This window comes from Lithobates pipiens, unplaced genomic scaffold (assembly GCF_037356315.1).
Source record: "Lithobates pipiens isolate NorthernLeopardFrog02 unplaced genomic scaffold, aLitPip1_a1.2 Scaffold_1, whole genome shotgun sequence".
In the NCBI taxonomy this organism is placed as follows: domain Eukaryota; kingdom Metazoa; phylum Chordata; class Amphibia; order Anura; family Ranidae; genus Lithobates; species Lithobates pipiens.
Window position 1 is genome coordinate 129,473,463 of NW_027507685.1, and position 17,032 is coordinate 129,490,494.

A 17,032-nucleotide genomic window follows, 5' to 3' on the forward strand; every position below is an offset into this window, starting at 1 on the left:
AAGTGGACAATCCACTTGTGGCAGGGGACGTGGCAAGTGACGTGGCAAGTGGACAATCCACTTGTGGAAGGTGATGTGGCAAGTGACGTGGCGAGTGGACAATCCACAACTTGTGTCAGGTGACGTGGCAAGTGGACAATCCACAACTTGTGGCAGGTGATGGGGCAAGTGATGTGGCAAGTGGACAATCCACTTGTGGCAGGGGATGTGGCAAGTGACGTGGCGAGTGGACAATCCACAACTTGTGTCAGGTGACGTGGCAAGTGGACAATCCACAACTTGTGGCAGGTGATGTGGCAAGTGATGTGGCAAGTGGACAATCCACTTGTGGCAGGTGACGTGGCAGGGGACGTGGCAAGGGACGTGGCAAGTGGACAATCCACAACTTGTGGCAGGTGATGTGGCTGGTGACGTGGCAAGTGGACAATCCACATCTTGTGGCAGGTGACGTGGCAGGTGACGTGGAAAGTGGTGTGGCAAGTGGACAATCCACAACTTGTGGCAGGTGATGTGGCTGGTGAGGTGGTAAGTGGACAATCCACAACTTGTGGCAGATGGCATGGCAGGTGACGTGGAAAGTGGACAATCCACATCTTGTGGCAAGTGACGTGGCAGGTGATGTGGCAAGTGACGTGGCAAGTGGACAATCCACAACTTGTGGCAGGTGATGTGGCAAGTGATGTGGCAGGTGATGTGACAAGTGGACAATCCACATCTTGTGGCAAGTGACGTGGCAGCTGACGTGGCAAGTGACGTGGCAGGTGACGTGGCAAGTGACATGGCAAGTGGACAATCCACATCTCGTGGCAAGTGACGTGGCAGGTGATGTGGCAAGTGACGTGGCAAGTGGACAATCCACAACTTGTGGCAGGTGACGTGGCAGGTGATGTGGCAAGTGACGTGGCAGCTGACGTGGCAAGTGGACAATCCAAAACTTGTGGCAGGTGACGTGGCAAGTGACGTGGCAGGTGACGTGGCAAGTGATGTGGCAAGTGGACAATCCACAGCTTGTGGCAAGTGACGTGGCAAGTGGACAATCCACAACTTGTGGCAGGTGACGTGGCAGGTGAAGTGGCAAGTGACGCGGCAAGTAGACAATCCACAACTTGTGGCAGGTGATGTGGCAAGTGACGTGGCAGGTGATGTGGCAAGTCACGTGGCAAGTGGACAATCCACAACTTGTGGCAGGTGATGTGGCTGGTGACGTGTCAAGTGGACAATCCACAGCTTGTGGCAGGTGGCATGGCAGATGACGTGGAAAGTGGACAATCCACATCTCGTGGCAAGTGACGTGGCAGCTGACGTGGCAAGTGATGTGGCAAGTGGACAATCCACAACTTGTGGCAGGTGATGTGGCTGGTGACGTGTCAAGTGGACAATCCACAGCTTGTGGCAGGTGGCATGGCAGATGACGTGGCAAGTGACGTGGCAAGTGGACAATACAAAACTTGTGGCAGGTGACGTGGCAAGTGATGTGGCAGGTGACGTGGCAAGTGATGTGGCAAGTGGACAATCCACAGCTTGTGGCAGGTGACGTGGCAGGTGATGTGGCAAGTGAACAATCCACAACTTGTGGCAGGTGACGTGGCAAGTGATGTGGCAGGTGACGTGGCAAGTGATGTGGCAAGTGGACAATCCACAGCTTGTGGCAAGTGACGTGGCAAGTGGACAATCCACAACTTGTGGCAGGTGACGTGGCAGGTGACGTGGCAAGTGAACAATCCACAACTTGTGGCAGGTGACGTGGCAAGTGATGTGGCAGGTGACGTGGCAAGTGATGTGGCAAGTGGACAATCCACAGCTTGTGGCAAGTGACGTGGCAAGTGGACAATCCACAATTTGTGGCAGGTGACGTGGCAGGTGACGTGGCAAGTGAACAATCCACAACTTGTGGCAGGTGACGTGGCAAGTGACGTGGCAGGTGATGTGGCAAGTGACGCGGCAAGTAGACAATCCACAACTTGTGGCAGGTGATGTGGCTGGTGACGTGGCAAGTGGACAATCCACAGCTTGTGGCAGGTGGCATGGCAGATGACGTGGAAAGTGGACAATCCACATCTCGTGGCAAGTGACGTGGCAGGTGATGTGGCAAGTGACGTGGCAAGTGGACAATCCACAATTTGTGGCAGGTGACGTGGCAGGTGATGTGGCAAGTGGACAATCCCCAACTTGTGGCAAGTGACGTGGCAAGTGGACAATCCACAACTTGTGGCAGGTGCCGTGGCAAGTGACACGGCAAATGCAAGTGTACAACTGCTCTCTATGCTGCTGCTGCTCACTCTGATCAAAATAGCAGAAATGGTTAAAAAAAATGCTTTGAGAGCTTGGGGAGGGTCTACATGATGTTATCTTTATAAACGCGTCTAAACGCAAACCCGTCTAAACGCGTCTAAACGCGTCTAAACGCGACATGCAAACGCGGCAAAACGCGCGTTTCTAAACGCGCGTTTCAGCTTTTTTTTAACAGAGGTTTCATCTGCGTCTCGTGTGCATGAGAGCCAAACCGCAGAACAGAGAACTGAAAATAACCAATTGGCTTCTTTGGGGGTGGCAATACACAGTGACAACTGTAAAATTTATCATTGATTTCTGTTCTGCTGACAAGGACAAATTGGGAGGGCAAATATTTCCAGCTGGAACTTAGACCTCAATAAAACCCTGGCATGAGGTTCTAATTCTTCCATATTTAATCCAACACTAAATGTATTGGCTTTATATACACTTTAACAGTTCAACTGTCTTTAATTCATGCATCTAACATACATATAACACACATATAATATATATAAGGGAACAAAAAGAGTAAAATAAATCACATGTGTCGTCATAGTATTTAAAATGATCTAAAATAGCAGGAAATATACAGTATGCTGGCAAAACTGCAATTCACATTTGTTAATTTCCTTTTTTCTAGTCTTATAAATTAATTTGATAATAGTTCCCTTATAAGGTCAAAATGTTCAAACTGCATTTTTTATAAAACGAACAGTATAGTTGTTTGTTGTTTAATCTACTAAGAAACAATTAGCTGTTTCCTGCACTAGATGCATGGTTTTTACTTAGGCTTAGTTTTGTGTTTGGGTAAAGCTAGCAGGTTATATTGACCGTGTAGATGTGCCATGTGACTTGCCTGCTTGGCCCTCTTCGCTTGTAAGCATTACTGAAGAAGACTTGTGATCCTTCCCCTGAAAGGTTGACACTTGTTCAACTATTGATTTCATTGTGTTACCACAGCAGCTTATGGGCTCTCTCTTTTGCACTAACATCTTTGTAGTTAATAAAATGTAACCCTGCTAAATTATGAAGTTCTATTAACTGGTAGTTTCTGAATATATTGCATCTTCAATGCTTAATGTCATTACACAAAGGCATCACCTCCTTGTTCATGAGTTGCCTTTTCCAGTGCTGCCACACAATCTAGTCCAAAATAGAGGATTTTATACTTTTTTGTACTTACTTTTTAATAACAAAAACAGTAATGCCAACACGGACATTTCTCTGATGGAAGTGTGCATTCAGAATATCTAGGTTATAAGTGCCATTCCATACGATTGGGGCAAGCCAGGGTGTTAATATTAGGACATCTGATCTCCTAGAGAACATAAAGAGAACATTGTACTGGACTTTAGAGGAGTTTAGAAGACATGCAAACACAACATTTTAAAGAACTCTAGGCTCACAAGATGTAAAGATTAAGTAAGGCAGATATATAGATGTACTTTACATTTACCATTGTGCTCCACAAACTAGACATATTAATCTACAAAGTTCTGCTTTCTGTGTGCTCGGCATCTTACTAGAATTTGAGTTCAGCCCCACTCCTTGGTACTAAAGGACCTCTAAGGAGCAGCAGTTTCAAAGCAGCACACCAAAAAGGAGGAGTGCAAGAAAGTGAAGATGTCTGGAGCAGGGATTTGGAGAGAAGGTTTCATAGTTTCATAGTTAGTAAGGTTGAATAAAGACACCAGTCCATCCAGTTCAACCAGAGTGAGTGCCTACCCCTATCCCTGTACATTGCACACTCAAATTGGTCCCTACCCTCAAGGAGCCCACAATCTAAGGTCCCCATTCATATACTAGGGCCAATTTTGGACAGAAGCCAATTAACCTACCTGCATGTCTTTGGAGTGTGGGAGGAAACCGGAGTACCCGGAAGAAACCCACGCAGGCACAGGGAGAACATACAAACTCCAGGCAGGTGGTGTCATGGTTGGGATTTGAACCAACAACCCTTTTTACTGCTAGGTGAGAGTGCTAACTACTAGACCACTGTGCCGCACCCAATATACAGGTTAATGTACACCATTCTACTTATTGTGATCACAAAACTGCAATTTTGCCATCCATCCTGTTTCTTTTAAGGGACAGCAACAAGTTAAATAATAGAATTTTTTTTACTCACCGTAAAATCCTTTTCTCTGTAATTCACTGACCGACACAACTCCTCTCTGTAACAAATGGGTTGTTAGCCTTATCACTAGGAGAATACTAGGCAAAGTTGTAACACAACACTCAGAACTCTTAGTTCCGCCCAGGGGGGCTGTCCCTCAGACTACAACCCTCCACCTTGCAAAGCAGCATCAGTACTTCAACAAGCAGTATAACATAAAGATAAAAGGAGTGGCGGGTGCTGTGTCAGTCGGTGAATTACAGAGAAAAGTATTTTACAGTGAGTACGAAAAATCCTATTTTCTCTTATATTCACCAACCGACACAGCTCCTCTCTGTAACAAATAGGACGTCCCCAAGCAGTGCCAAAACCAGGGGTGGGAAAAAACAGCATAAAAACTTCATCCACCATGGCAAGTGGGAACTAGTGAAACTATACCCATAAAAAAACAGCAGTGCGTGGAAAACCACCACAAAAAAACAGGGCATCCTCAACAGGAGACCGCCCCAAACTGCGGAAGTAATGCAACAGTGCATTAACTTAACAGTTCTGCGTTTTTATAAAAAAAACAGGAGAAAATATCTATTGCATACTCAATTGCAAATTGCAAACTACACGGCCGCCTGCAAAACAAAACAGGCATCAGCCGATGCACTGACGTCTACCTTGTAGAACTTGGTAAACGTATGGGTAGACGACCAGGTTGCCGCCTTACACACCTGAGTGACCGACGCTTGGTGTCAGAAAGCCCAAGATGTTCCGATTGCCCTTGTGGAGTGGGCTGTGACCGGAAAGGGGGGCACCTGCCCCCTCCAAGGCGTAGGCTTGTACTACAATCTGTCTGATCCACCTAGAAATGGTGGCCGACGAGACCGCCATGCCTTTCTTTGGACCAGCCACCGAAACAAACAGTGAGTCTGACTTCCGAAAGGGAGCCGTGGCTTCAAAGCCCTAACCACGTCCAGAGTGTGAAGGGCCACCTCCTTAGGGTGCTTCGGCTTAGGGCACAGAGATGGTAATACAATGTCCTCATTGATATGAAAAGCCAAAACCACTTTCGGGAGAAAAGACGGTTGCGGACGCAACACCACCTTATCCCTGTGGATAACTAGATAGGGTGACTTGCAGGATAAGGCCGCCAGTTCTGAAACCCTCCTGGCCGATGTGATGGCCACTAGAAAGACCACTTTATCTGGGAAAGAGTCAACAGGGGAATCTCCCTGATATTTTCAAATGGCGGTTTTTGAAGCGCCGACAACACCAGGTTCAAATCCCAAGGGGGTAACGGTGGACGCACCAGCGGGACTACATGTCTTACCCCCTGAACGAAGGTACTCACTAAGGAGTGTGATGCCAGAGGTCGTTGAAAAAAGACAACTAAGGCTGAAATTTGCCCTTTGATAGTGCTTAATGCCAATCTCTGGTCTACTCCTTGCTGGAGAAACATCAGGATCCTGGATATGGAAAAGGAACGCCTTTCTCCTAACACATGGAGATGTAGGCCTTCCAGGTACGATGGTATATCTTCAGAGAAGAAGATTTCCATGTTCTCAACATAGTTGGAATCACCGAGTCCGATAGACCCCGGTTCCTCAACACCTGGCTCTCAATAGCCATGCCATTAAAGCCAGCGATGGTAAAGCAGGATGGAGAATTGGACATTAAGACAGAAGGTCCTCTCGCAATGACAGTCGCCAGGGAGCGTCTGCCACCAGACACGTCTGTGGTACCAAGGATGCTGAGGCCAATCTGGGGCAACCAGTATTACTGGGATCCCCTCGGCTTCCAATCTGCAAAGCAGATGCGGAAACAGTGTTTGTAGAGGAAAGGGGTAGATCAGCTGGTACTGATCCCACGGAGCCACCAGCGCGTCTGAGGCGTCGGCCCACGGATCTCTTGTCCTGGACATGAATCTTGGCACCTTCCAATTGAGATGGGAGGCCAGCAGATCCACATCTGGTGTGCCCCACTTCAGGCACAGCAACCTGAATATCTCCGGATGCAATGCTCATTCTCCTGGGTCCAGCATCTGTCAACTCAGATAGTCCACCTGCCAGTTCTCCAATCCCGGGATGTAAATGGCCGACAGGGCCGGTACGTGTCGCTCTGCCCACCGAAGTATGCGAGCGACCTCCCGTGCAGCAGCTGAGCTTCTTGTTCCCCTGTCAGGGAAATAGGCGCAACCTCGCGAGGTACGTTCGTGTTAACGCGCGTCAGCGCACACAGAGGCGCAATGTAGTTCCAAGACGAACGCCCGACGCTACGTCTGATCAAGCGCGCGTACGCGGTGGTGATACGAACGCATAACATACTCGACGTAGGCGTACGAACGCCATGGCGCGCACACGACGTGACCTAGGCACCTTGCCTATTTAAACTTTCGCCTGACAGTGCTGCATTGCTGGATTATCGTCAGCTCTCCTGTGTACCTGTGTCCGTGATTCCTGCTGTCTGATCTCCTGTGTACCGACCCGGCTTATTTGACCTGCTCCTGTTGTTCTCCTGGCTCTTACCACTGGCTTGTACCCGACGTCCCTTGTCTGCTCCCTGCACCCGATCTCGGCTTGGCTTAGACTCCTGCTCTTCGGTCTTCAGCTCAGGACCCGTTGCTCCGATCCTAGGACTGATCTTCTGTGTTTGACCCTCGGCTTGGCCTTGACTCTGCTACTGGACTTCTGTTATCCCTCTCTTGGACTTCCTAGCACGGTTGCCTCCGGAGACTTGTTTACTCAGCTCTTGTCATTCGCTGCTGCTACCTGGCAACCAGTGCTACTGTGGGCACTGCATTCCTGTGTCATCTTCAGGGTTGTGCAGCACCTCGGCCTCCCTCGAGATCGTGACAGTATAATCCAGCCATGTCAGAGGCCGACAGAGGTGACTCCCCAATGGAGGCCATTCTACAAGAAGTCATGGCCCTTACCCCAGCTATTCAGGAACTCCAAGAAAGATACCTCCGGCTGAAGGAACATCTGCAGCACTCTCCTGAGCCGCCCATCTCCTCCGGCCAAGTTTCTGCTCCCGTAATTTCGACCTCTCCAGAACCACGAGTTCCAGCCCCAGAGCGCTTTTATGGGGACCGAAGAAAATTCAGATCCTTCAAGAACTCGTGTTATTTATACTTCTCCCTGCAACCTCAGACTTTTTCTTCTGAAGTGACCAAAGTGGGTTTTACCATTTCACTATTAAGGGACGATCCCCAGACGTGGGCCCATGGCCTACTGGAGCAATGCAGCCCTTTCGTGAATACTTTGGACCAGTTCTTCAAAGCCATGGCACGCCTATATGATGACCCCTTACGGACAGCAACAGCTGAAGCAACTTTGTACACCCTTCGCCAGGGTGAGTGGCCTGCAGAGGACTATACAGTGGAATTCCGCACATGGTTTACCGATTCCGGCTGGAATGAAGCAGCACTAAAATATCAATATCGGGTGGGGTTGTCTGAAGTCCTCAAGGATGAGCTAGCCAGATTAGAGGTCCCCTCAACTCTTGAGGATCTTATCCAACTTACTAACCAGCTCGACAGGCGTCTACGGGAACGCCAGTCTGAACGCGCTCGGATTCCTTGTCCTATCCAGGCTCCACCTTCGGTCTGCCCAGCGGCAACTTCTGTTCTGAATAGCATGTTCTGTCCTGCCTTAACCTCTGAAGAGAGACTTCGTCGCCGACAGGCACACCTTTGTTTCTATTGTGGGGAATCAGGACATTTCATAAACAACTGCCCCACAAGACCAAGTAAACCAGTCCTCTGTACTCCATTTCACCTTCAAGTAACAAAGTCGGCTTCAGCCCATATCACCCTTCCTGTCACGTTGATGGTGGCAGGCAAAGGAGTTCTTCTACAGGCAATACTTGACTCCGGGGCCTGTAGTTGTTTTCTGGATTTAACCCTAGCTAAGAGTCTGGCTCTTCCACTTAATCTCAAGAAACAGAGATTGACTGTCCATCTGGCCGATGGCTCCTTACCTAGCTCTGGCCATGTCACCAGGGAAACAATACCCATCCTGACGATCACCGATTCAGGTCATCGGGAATTCCTTAAGTTCGATGTCCTGAGTTCTCCGATGTTCCCCGTCATCCTAGGAATTCCATGGCTGCAGGCACACAACCCTCGGATTGATTGGCTCAAGAAGGAGATATCCTTCACATCTGCCTATTGCCAGCAACATTGTCTGGATTCCGAATCAAGAGACTTGTCCAGTTGTTTGACCGTACAACCCGTACCCAGTCCAGTTCCTAACATACCAGCAGTTTACCAGGAATTTAAAGATGTGTTCGACAAGAAGAAAGCAGATACCTTACTTCCACACCACCCCTATGATTGCCCCATCGAGTTATTACCAGGGGCTCCCATTCCCTTTGGCCGGATATTTCCCCTTTCTGAGACTGAACTTGAGGCCCTGAAACAATATATAGATGAGAACCTGGCCAAGGGATTCATTCGTCCCTCTTCATCCCCTGCCGGTGCAGGCATCTTCTTCGTGGAAAAAAAGGACAAGACCTTAAGACCATGTGTGGACTACAGGGAATTAAATAATATCACCCTTAAAAACCGCTACCCACTTCCGCTCATCCCCGAACTCTTCCAAAGATTCCACACCTCACGTATCTTCACCAAACTTGATTTACGTGGAGCTTACAACCTTGTCCGTATCCGGGAGGGGGACGAGTGGAAGACGGCATTCAGAACGAGATTTGGACATTTTGAATATCTAGTCATGCCATTCGGATTGTGTAATGCCCCAGCAACCTTTCAGCATTTCATTAATGACATCTTCCGGGAGCATTTAGACCACTTTGTTGTCGCTTATCTTGACGACATTCTTATTTTTTCAACCACTCTGGAACTTCACAGAGTGCACGTTAAGAAAGTACTATGTATTCTTAGAACACATGGATTATTTGTTAAGGCCGAGAAGTGCGATTTTGAAAAGGAATCCATTCAATTCTTGGGACTCATCATCACCACAGGTGGAATTGCCATGGACCCCCAAAAGGTGAAGTCTATCCTGGACTGGCCCGCTCCTTCTGACAAGAAGGGTGTTCAGAGATTCATTGGGTTTGCAAACTTTTACCGAAGATTCATAAGGAACTTCTCCACCATTGTAGCACCCATTACTCAGACCACTCGTCAACACACCAAGTTCCATTGGTCCACAGCAGCGCAGTCCGCCTTTGACCAGCTCAAGACCCTCTTCACTACCGCACCAATCCTGCAGCATCCAGATCCCGCCTTGCCCTACGTGCTGGAAGTTGACGCCTCAGAGGTGGCCACAGGGGCGATTCTATCCCAACGTCAAGGCTCCAAGGCATTACTGCATCCCGTAGCTTTTTTCTCACGAAAAAATAGTTCCCCAGAGAGAAACTACGATGTGGGGGATCGGGAACTTCTAGCGATTAAAACCGCTCTCGAAGAATGGAGGTATCTCTTGGAAGGTGCCGCTCACCCCATCCTAATTTTTACAGATCATAATAACTTAGAATACCTCCGCACGGCGAAACGTCTGAGACCCCGACAGGCCCGATGGGCCTTATTCTTTTCAAGGTTTAATTTCCACATAACCTATCGCCCAGGATCAAAGAATAGCAAAGCAGATGCTTTGTCCCGAATGTTCCCAGATACCCCGGAAGGAGTCCCACCCAGTACAATTTTGTCCCCCCAAAATTTCCTACTAATTCAACCGGATCTAAGATCTTCAATCGAGCAGGCCTCTAGCCAGTGTACGGAAACTGAAGTTTCTTCCCTGAGAAGCCAAGGAGGGCTTCTATGGCATCAGGATAAGATTTTTGTTCCCCGGCAAGCCAGGTTACTTGTATTAAGAACTTTTCACGACCATCAACTAGCGGGCCACTTTGGAGTCCGGAAGACGATTGACCTTGTGCAGCGGTCCTTATGGTGGCCTACCCTAAGAGCAGACTGTAAAAAATACGTTGACTCCTGTACTACCTGCCAACGTAACAAGGGATCTAACGCCAGACCCTGGGGCCTGTTAAGGCTACTACCAGTCCCGGAAAAACCTTGGAAAGAAATCTCCATGGATTTTATTGTAGAGTTACCTCTCTCAGAAGGGTTTACGACCATCTTGGTGGTGGTAGACCGTCTATCCCTCTATCCTGCCTTGGATACAGCAAAAACTTTTATAAAGGAAATTGTTCGATTACACGGGGTACCTGACAGCATTGTATAGGATAGAGGGGTACAATTTACCTCCAGGTTTTGGAAAGAGCTCTGTAAATTACTTTCAATTGGAATATGTTTATCCTCGGCCTATCATCCACAGAGTAACGGTCAAACTGAAAGAACCAACCAGACGTTGGAACAATATCTACGATGCTTCTGTTCTTTTTCCCAGGATGATTGGGTTTCCTTGCTACCTTGTGCAGAATTTGCATATAACAACTCAGTGCACGCCTCTACCAACCAATCACCTTTCTGGGCAAATTACGGATTCCATCCCTCGTTTCTGCCTAATACCATCCCTGAATCCTCTGTCCCGGCAGTTCAAGATAGAGTAAACCTCATTCAAGCAAACTACCAAATGCTTCAGGATACCATGAAGAAGGCTCAGGAAGAGTACAAGAGACATTACGATAAAAGGAAGAGAGTTAACCCTACCTTTAAGATAGGGGACAAGGTGTGGCTCTCAGCAGCGAATCTTAAACTGCCATGTCCATCCCGGAAATTGGGACCTAAATTCCTGGGCCCTTTCGAGATTAAATGGGAAATTAACCCCGTAGCATTTGAACTTGTTCTGCCTGAATCTTTCAGAATCCATCCAGTGTTTCATGTTTCTCTTCTTAAACGTGTTATCTTCGGTCCTTTTTCAGGGAGAGAAGAAGTGCCCCCGCCTCCAGTTCAGGTTGGTGATGAAACTGAATTCGAAGTTGAGTCTATCCTTGACTGTCGTCGGAGAGGTAGGACAATCCAGTTTCTAATTAAGTGGAAGGGGTATTCTGCTGAAGAGAATTCTTGGGAACCTGCAAGTTATGTACATGCTCCTAGGCTTATACACAGGTTTTGCAGCCGTTATACAGAAAAATGGGCTCGTTTAGGCATCCGGAGGCTGCCCCTTGGGGGGAGGCACTGTCAGGGAAATAGGCGCAACCTCGCGAGGTACGTTCGTGTTAACGCGCGTCAGCGCACACGGAGGCGCAATGTAGTTCCAAGACGAACGCCCGACACTACGTCTGATCAAGCGCGCGTACGCGGTGGTGATACGAACGCATAACGTACTCGACGTAGGCGTACGAACGCCATGGCGCGCACGCGACGTGACCTAAGCACCTTGCCTATTTAAACGTTTGCCTGACAGTGCTGCATCGCTGAATTATCGTCAGCTCTCCTGTGTACCTGTGTCCGTGATTCCTGCTGTCTGATCTCCTGTGTACCGACCCGGCTTATTTGACCTGCTCCTGTTGTTCTCCTGGCTCTTACCACTGGCTTGTACCCGACGTCCCTTGTCTGCTCCCTGCACCCGATCTCGGCTTGGCTTAGACTCCTGCTCTCCGGTCTTCAGCTCAGGACCCGTTGCTCCGATCCTAGGACTGATCTTCTGTGTTTGACCCTCGGCTTGGCCTTGACTCTGCTACTGGACTTCTGTTATCCCTCTCTTGGACTTCCTAGCACGGTTGCCCCCGGAGACTTGTTTACTCAGCTCTTGTCATTCGCTGCTGCTACCTGGATACCTGTGCTACTGTGGGCACTGCATCCCTGTGTCATCTTCAGGGTTGTGCTGCACTCGGCCGCAAGGGGAGCCCTCTCAGCATCTCGGCCTCCCTCCAGATCGTGACATTCCCCTTGGTGACCGACGTATGCCACGGCCGTGGTGTTGTCTGACTGTATCCTGATCGGACGCCCTTGAACTCTCATCAACCATGTGTAGAGGCACAGCCTGATCGCCCTCAATTGGAGCAGATTGATCGGCAACTCAGATTCTTCCATCAACCAGAGGCCCTGAGCCGACTGAACCCCCATCACTACACCCCAGCCGGATAGACTGGCGTCCGTTGTGATCACCGTCCATTTCAGAGGAAGGAACGATTTTCCGGGCTGAATCACTGGGGACCTCAACCACCAGATCAGTGAGTTTCTGACTGACTGGCTCTGTCGATCCAGGGACAACTGAGATTTGTCCCATTTTGTCAAAATCTCCTTCTGCAGGACTCTAGTGTGGAATTGGGCATAAGGTACTGCCTCGAAGGAGTCTACCATGAGTCTCAGTACTCGCATGCAAAAGCAGAGCGACGACCACTTGCGGTTCATCAGCAGTTTTACTGCGGATCTGAGAGTCTGCAATTTGTCCAAAGGGAGAAAAGCTCTCTCTTCCCTGGAATCCAGCAGCAAGCCTAGGTACTCCAGATGCTGGGTCGGGACAACCACCGACTTTTTCAGGTTCAACAGCCACCCAAATTGTTGCAGGGTCTGCATGGTGATCGCCACATCCTCCTTTAATTCTGAGGCAGAAGATGCTCTCAGGAGGAGATTGTCTAGGTATCCCATGATTGCGATCCCATGTTGTCGCAGCAACGCCAAAACTGGAGCCAGTACCTTGGTAAAGACTCAGGGGGCTGATGCCAGACCAAAAGGAACTGCCACAAACCGGTAGTGGGCTTCCCCGACTGCAAATCGCAGAAACTTTTGATGCCGAATGCATATGGGTATGTGCAGGTACGCATCCTGAATGTCTAAGAACACCAGGGAGTCCCCTTGATGGAGTCATCGACTACTGAGCGAACTGATTCCATTCTGAACCTCTGCACTTTCACAAAGTAATTGAGGGCTTTTAGGTCCAAGATCGGACGTACCCCTTCCTTCTTGGGAACCACAAACAGATTTGAGTAGAATCCCTGGAAGCGCTCCGAGTTCGGAACCGGTACAATCACCCCGCGATTCAGCAGATCCCTTACCGCCCCCAACAGGGCCTCCCGGCGAACCGGGGATACGGGTATGCTGGAAGGGAAGAATCTGTTTGGCGGCCAAGAGAGAAACTCTATCTTGTAGCTTGTGGAAATCAGATCGCAGACTCATTGGTCGGATAACCGGGAGGACCACTGGGCTGCAAACTCCCGAAGGCGACCCCCCACCCGAGACATGGGTGGGGGCAAACCTTCATGCGGTAGCACTTTTATTCACAGGCTTGTTAGACTTGCGGTTCCAGGGATGTTTTTGACCGTCCGAGGGCGTCCTGTCGGGCTGGGGACGTTTTTTCGAACCTCCGGGCGGACGAAAAAGCTGTTTGTGAGCAGAAAAAGAGGGCCCTTGTCTACGGCGTGGCTCCTTAGCCTTCCTGGCCTGTGGGAGTAGGGTACTCTTACCCCCGGGCATTTTTAATAATGTCATCTAATGAGGCTCCAAAGAGCCGGTCGCAAAGGAAGGGAAGATCTGTCAGAGCTTTTTTTGGATGCCTGGTCGGCAGACCAGCATTTCAGCCAAATTAGGAGCCTCAGCACCACAGCTGACACTGAGGCCCTGGATAACAGAGGGAGAGTATCCAGGGCCGATTCACAGACATACTTAAGGCCTTGCACTAGTTGGTATGCTAGTTCAACGCAGACAAGGGAAGCCTGTTGCTCTCCAAATTTGTGGTGCAAAAGTTTGTCTACTTAGTCAGTGTCTGTGACACAAGTGCGGATGCCAGTACAGGTCGCACGGCTGACCCCACAACCGTAAACAAGGAACAAGCCACCGCCTCGGCCTTCCTGTCCGTGGGATGCTTGAATGCAGGAGTCCCCTCAAACGGAATCGTGGTTATTTTATTTAACCTGGATACTGGTCCCACCCTCCTTGCTGCCGCCGACTGAGGGGCTCTAACCCGCCAGACTCACCACCCTGAGGAGTTCCGGGCTGTTCACAGCAGTGCCTGTAGACCCCTAGTGCTCCCAGGTGCAGAGGAAACCAAAACTGTGTCGATGGCAGACCGTCAGAACGATCGTTAAACGATTTGAAAAATGTGCTCAGACTACACAAAACGGCCACCCAGCGTCCAGTAAAGACAAACAGGAAGCTGAAAGCACATGTAGCCGCTGCTGGAGAACACTGAAACGTGCTCAGGCTTCTAGAAAAATGGGCGCTAGTGTTCTGAATAGGAAAGCACTGGGAAAATGGCTGCTTGAAGCTCAGAAGACATGCTGCCCTTGCCCACACCTAAAATCGCCGCCGGCCAGCTTCCACGAGGGACAGAGACAGAAATGTGGCAGGGACACAGCGCTGCACCAAAAACACAGCCAGACCCTCACAGGCACCTCCACGGGAGCTTAATACATAGGATCCAGGCGTCACCAGCCAGCCAGTCCCCTATCCCAGGTGAGAGCCCTCAGGGATACACACACATACTGCTCAGTACCACATGCAACAGTCCCCCCCCCCGTAAGGGGGGGAGGGAAGATAGGGACAGGGAAGAGAAGAGAGGGAGGTGAGGGACCCGAATCAACCTCCCAGGGAATGCCTAGCTGCTCAACCCCGCCGGGGCAGAAAGAGTTGTATTTACCAGTCCTGAAGAGCTGGGAGACATTCCATTGTAGATCTACACCTGATCGGTACAGGGTAGCTACTGGCCTCGGCATACTGTGACGCAGACATCAGTAGCCCCGTCATATGTACGCCCCAGAGCATAAAAGCTCACTGACCACCTCTGGAGCTGAGGTATGTCGTGGCCTGCCGAGCCGTAGCTGCGACCTGCACACACTCAATGGCCGAACTGGGGAGACTACAAGGATAAGGGTATCCAGCCTGTCACCCAGCTGGCTGTTGATAGTAGATCACAGGATCAATCATCTTGTGCAAAAACCCAAGCTTCTGCTTAAAAAAACATGGACCGATGGGCCCGCAGGGTTTCTAGGTCCTTCTCCTTTGCTAGGCAAGAAAAAACTGATGCTGCTTTGCAAGGTGGAGGGTTGTAGCCTGAGGGACCACCCCCCTGGGTGGAACTAAGAGTTCTGAGTGTTGTGTTACAACTTTGCCTAGTATTCTCCTAGTTATAAGGCTAACAACCCATTTGTTACAGAGAGGAGCTGTGTCGGTCGGTGAATATTAAGAGAAATTATACTAATACTTCAGTTCTTACTTCTCAATATAATCTTCCTCCACGTACATGCAGGAGGCAAAATCAAATAAAAATATGAAGTAAAAACAGCCCATGTTATTGATTCCCACAAGGGCCACTACAAAACAGTACATTTTACTTCAAACAGTATTATATACAGAATGTATACAAGATATTCTCAGCCAAGTCTTCTGAATAAAGTTAAACCAACATTTTATTTAGACATAATAAAACACTTCTATAAAACATATGTAGCAATATAAAGTAGAACATTCCCTGCACAAAATGACATTTAACAGGGAAAAAAATCATTTAAAACTGCGTGCGGTTTTAATGTAATATCTGGTTCCGGCAATATGGATGAAAATCATTGACAAAAATGCCATAGGTAGCCCCCCCTGCCCATTACCAGCCCCTTTGGGTGTTGTATGGATATTAAGGGGAACCCCGTACCCAAATTTAAAAAAGGAAAGGCGTGGGGCCCCCAGGCCCTATATACTCAGAATAGCAGTATACAGGCGGTGCAAACAAGACAGGGACTGTGTAGGTTTGTTGTATTAGAATCTGTTTGTAATTTTGAACTGGTATATTTTTAAAGTGTAGCTCCAGTCAAAAAATTTATTTTTAAGCTTTTTGGAAAACATAGGGAAGGGTTATCATCCCTGTATAATTTTTTTGTCCGTCTGTCTTTTTTCATCTCACTTCCTGTTGTCTCCTTCCGTTTGCATGTAAGTTGGATGTTTGAAAATAGGGGCCTGCCCTATATGCTCTGCAGAAATGTGGGTGTCATGGTTATGCAGTGATCTTCCTCTGTTTGCTTACCACCCCTCCATGTACTCTGACTAAGTGGCCAGCCACTTCCACCTGGTGGTTTTTATAACCTCTCCTCTAAGCATGGCTCCACCCCAGGCCCTATCAGGAAACCCTATATTAACCTGTGCACTGCAAGCCAGCGGTGCTGATCAACCATTGTGTACCATTGTGTGTTTGGCTTCCTGTTTCCTGCTTGCCGTGTGCTCTATGTTTGACTCTATTACTGACCTTGGCGTGTTCTCAACGATTCCTGTCTGCTTGTGACCTTGACCTTTTGCATGTTCCTGACCATCCCTGTCTGCCTGTGACCCTCATCCTTTGGCGTGTACTTTGTTGTTCCTGTCTGCTAGTTGCCCTGACCACTGCCGTATCCCCTTACTATCCTTGTCATTCAAGCCTGCTGCTTCCTTCTCCTGTAGTCTACTGTGAGTGGGAGCTGTGAGACCCTAGGGGCCGCGACCTGGAGCCAGACTGCAGCGAAGTCCATCCTCACCACTGGAGGCTCTGGTGAACACCCTCTGGCTCTTAGACTCCTGGGGAATCTATGCTCCAGCTCCCATTGGGATCTGTGTAGACCTGTGTCCTGAATCTCCCTGGGTACAATCCGCAGCAGTCAGTCCTAAGGTCCACTACCTAGAGGTGCACTTCCGACTCCTATGGAGTGAATTTGTCACCTGGTCTCAGGTGACCTGACAGTGGGCCTAAGGTGTTGGTGTTGCCACAACACTGTAAGCCCTCAAAGTGACTCTTGGGGGCGCTGGAGCGCCCTGCTATAAACAATTATATC

At 49.1% G+C, this 17,032-nt stretch overlaps 1 protein-coding gene across 1 annotated transcript in view; it reads right to left on the reverse strand.

Annotated features, from left to right (window-relative positions):
* LOC143987395 (histo-blood group ABO system transferase-like) overlaps positions 1 to 12,602 on the reverse strand; it is a 44,969-nt gene extending 32,367 nt beyond the window's left edge. The window contains exons 1-2 of the mRNA XM_077486078.1: positions 12,514 to 12,602; positions 3,458 to 3,592 (exon numbers count right to left, since the gene is read on the reverse strand). Coding sequence (XP_077342204.1) covers positions 3,458 to 3,592; positions 12,514 to 12,602 — 224 coding nt within the window. The remainder of the gene's footprint in view (positions 1 to 3,457; positions 3,593 to 12,513) is intronic.
* Between the last annotated feature and the right edge of the window lie 4,430 nt (positions 12,603 to 17,032).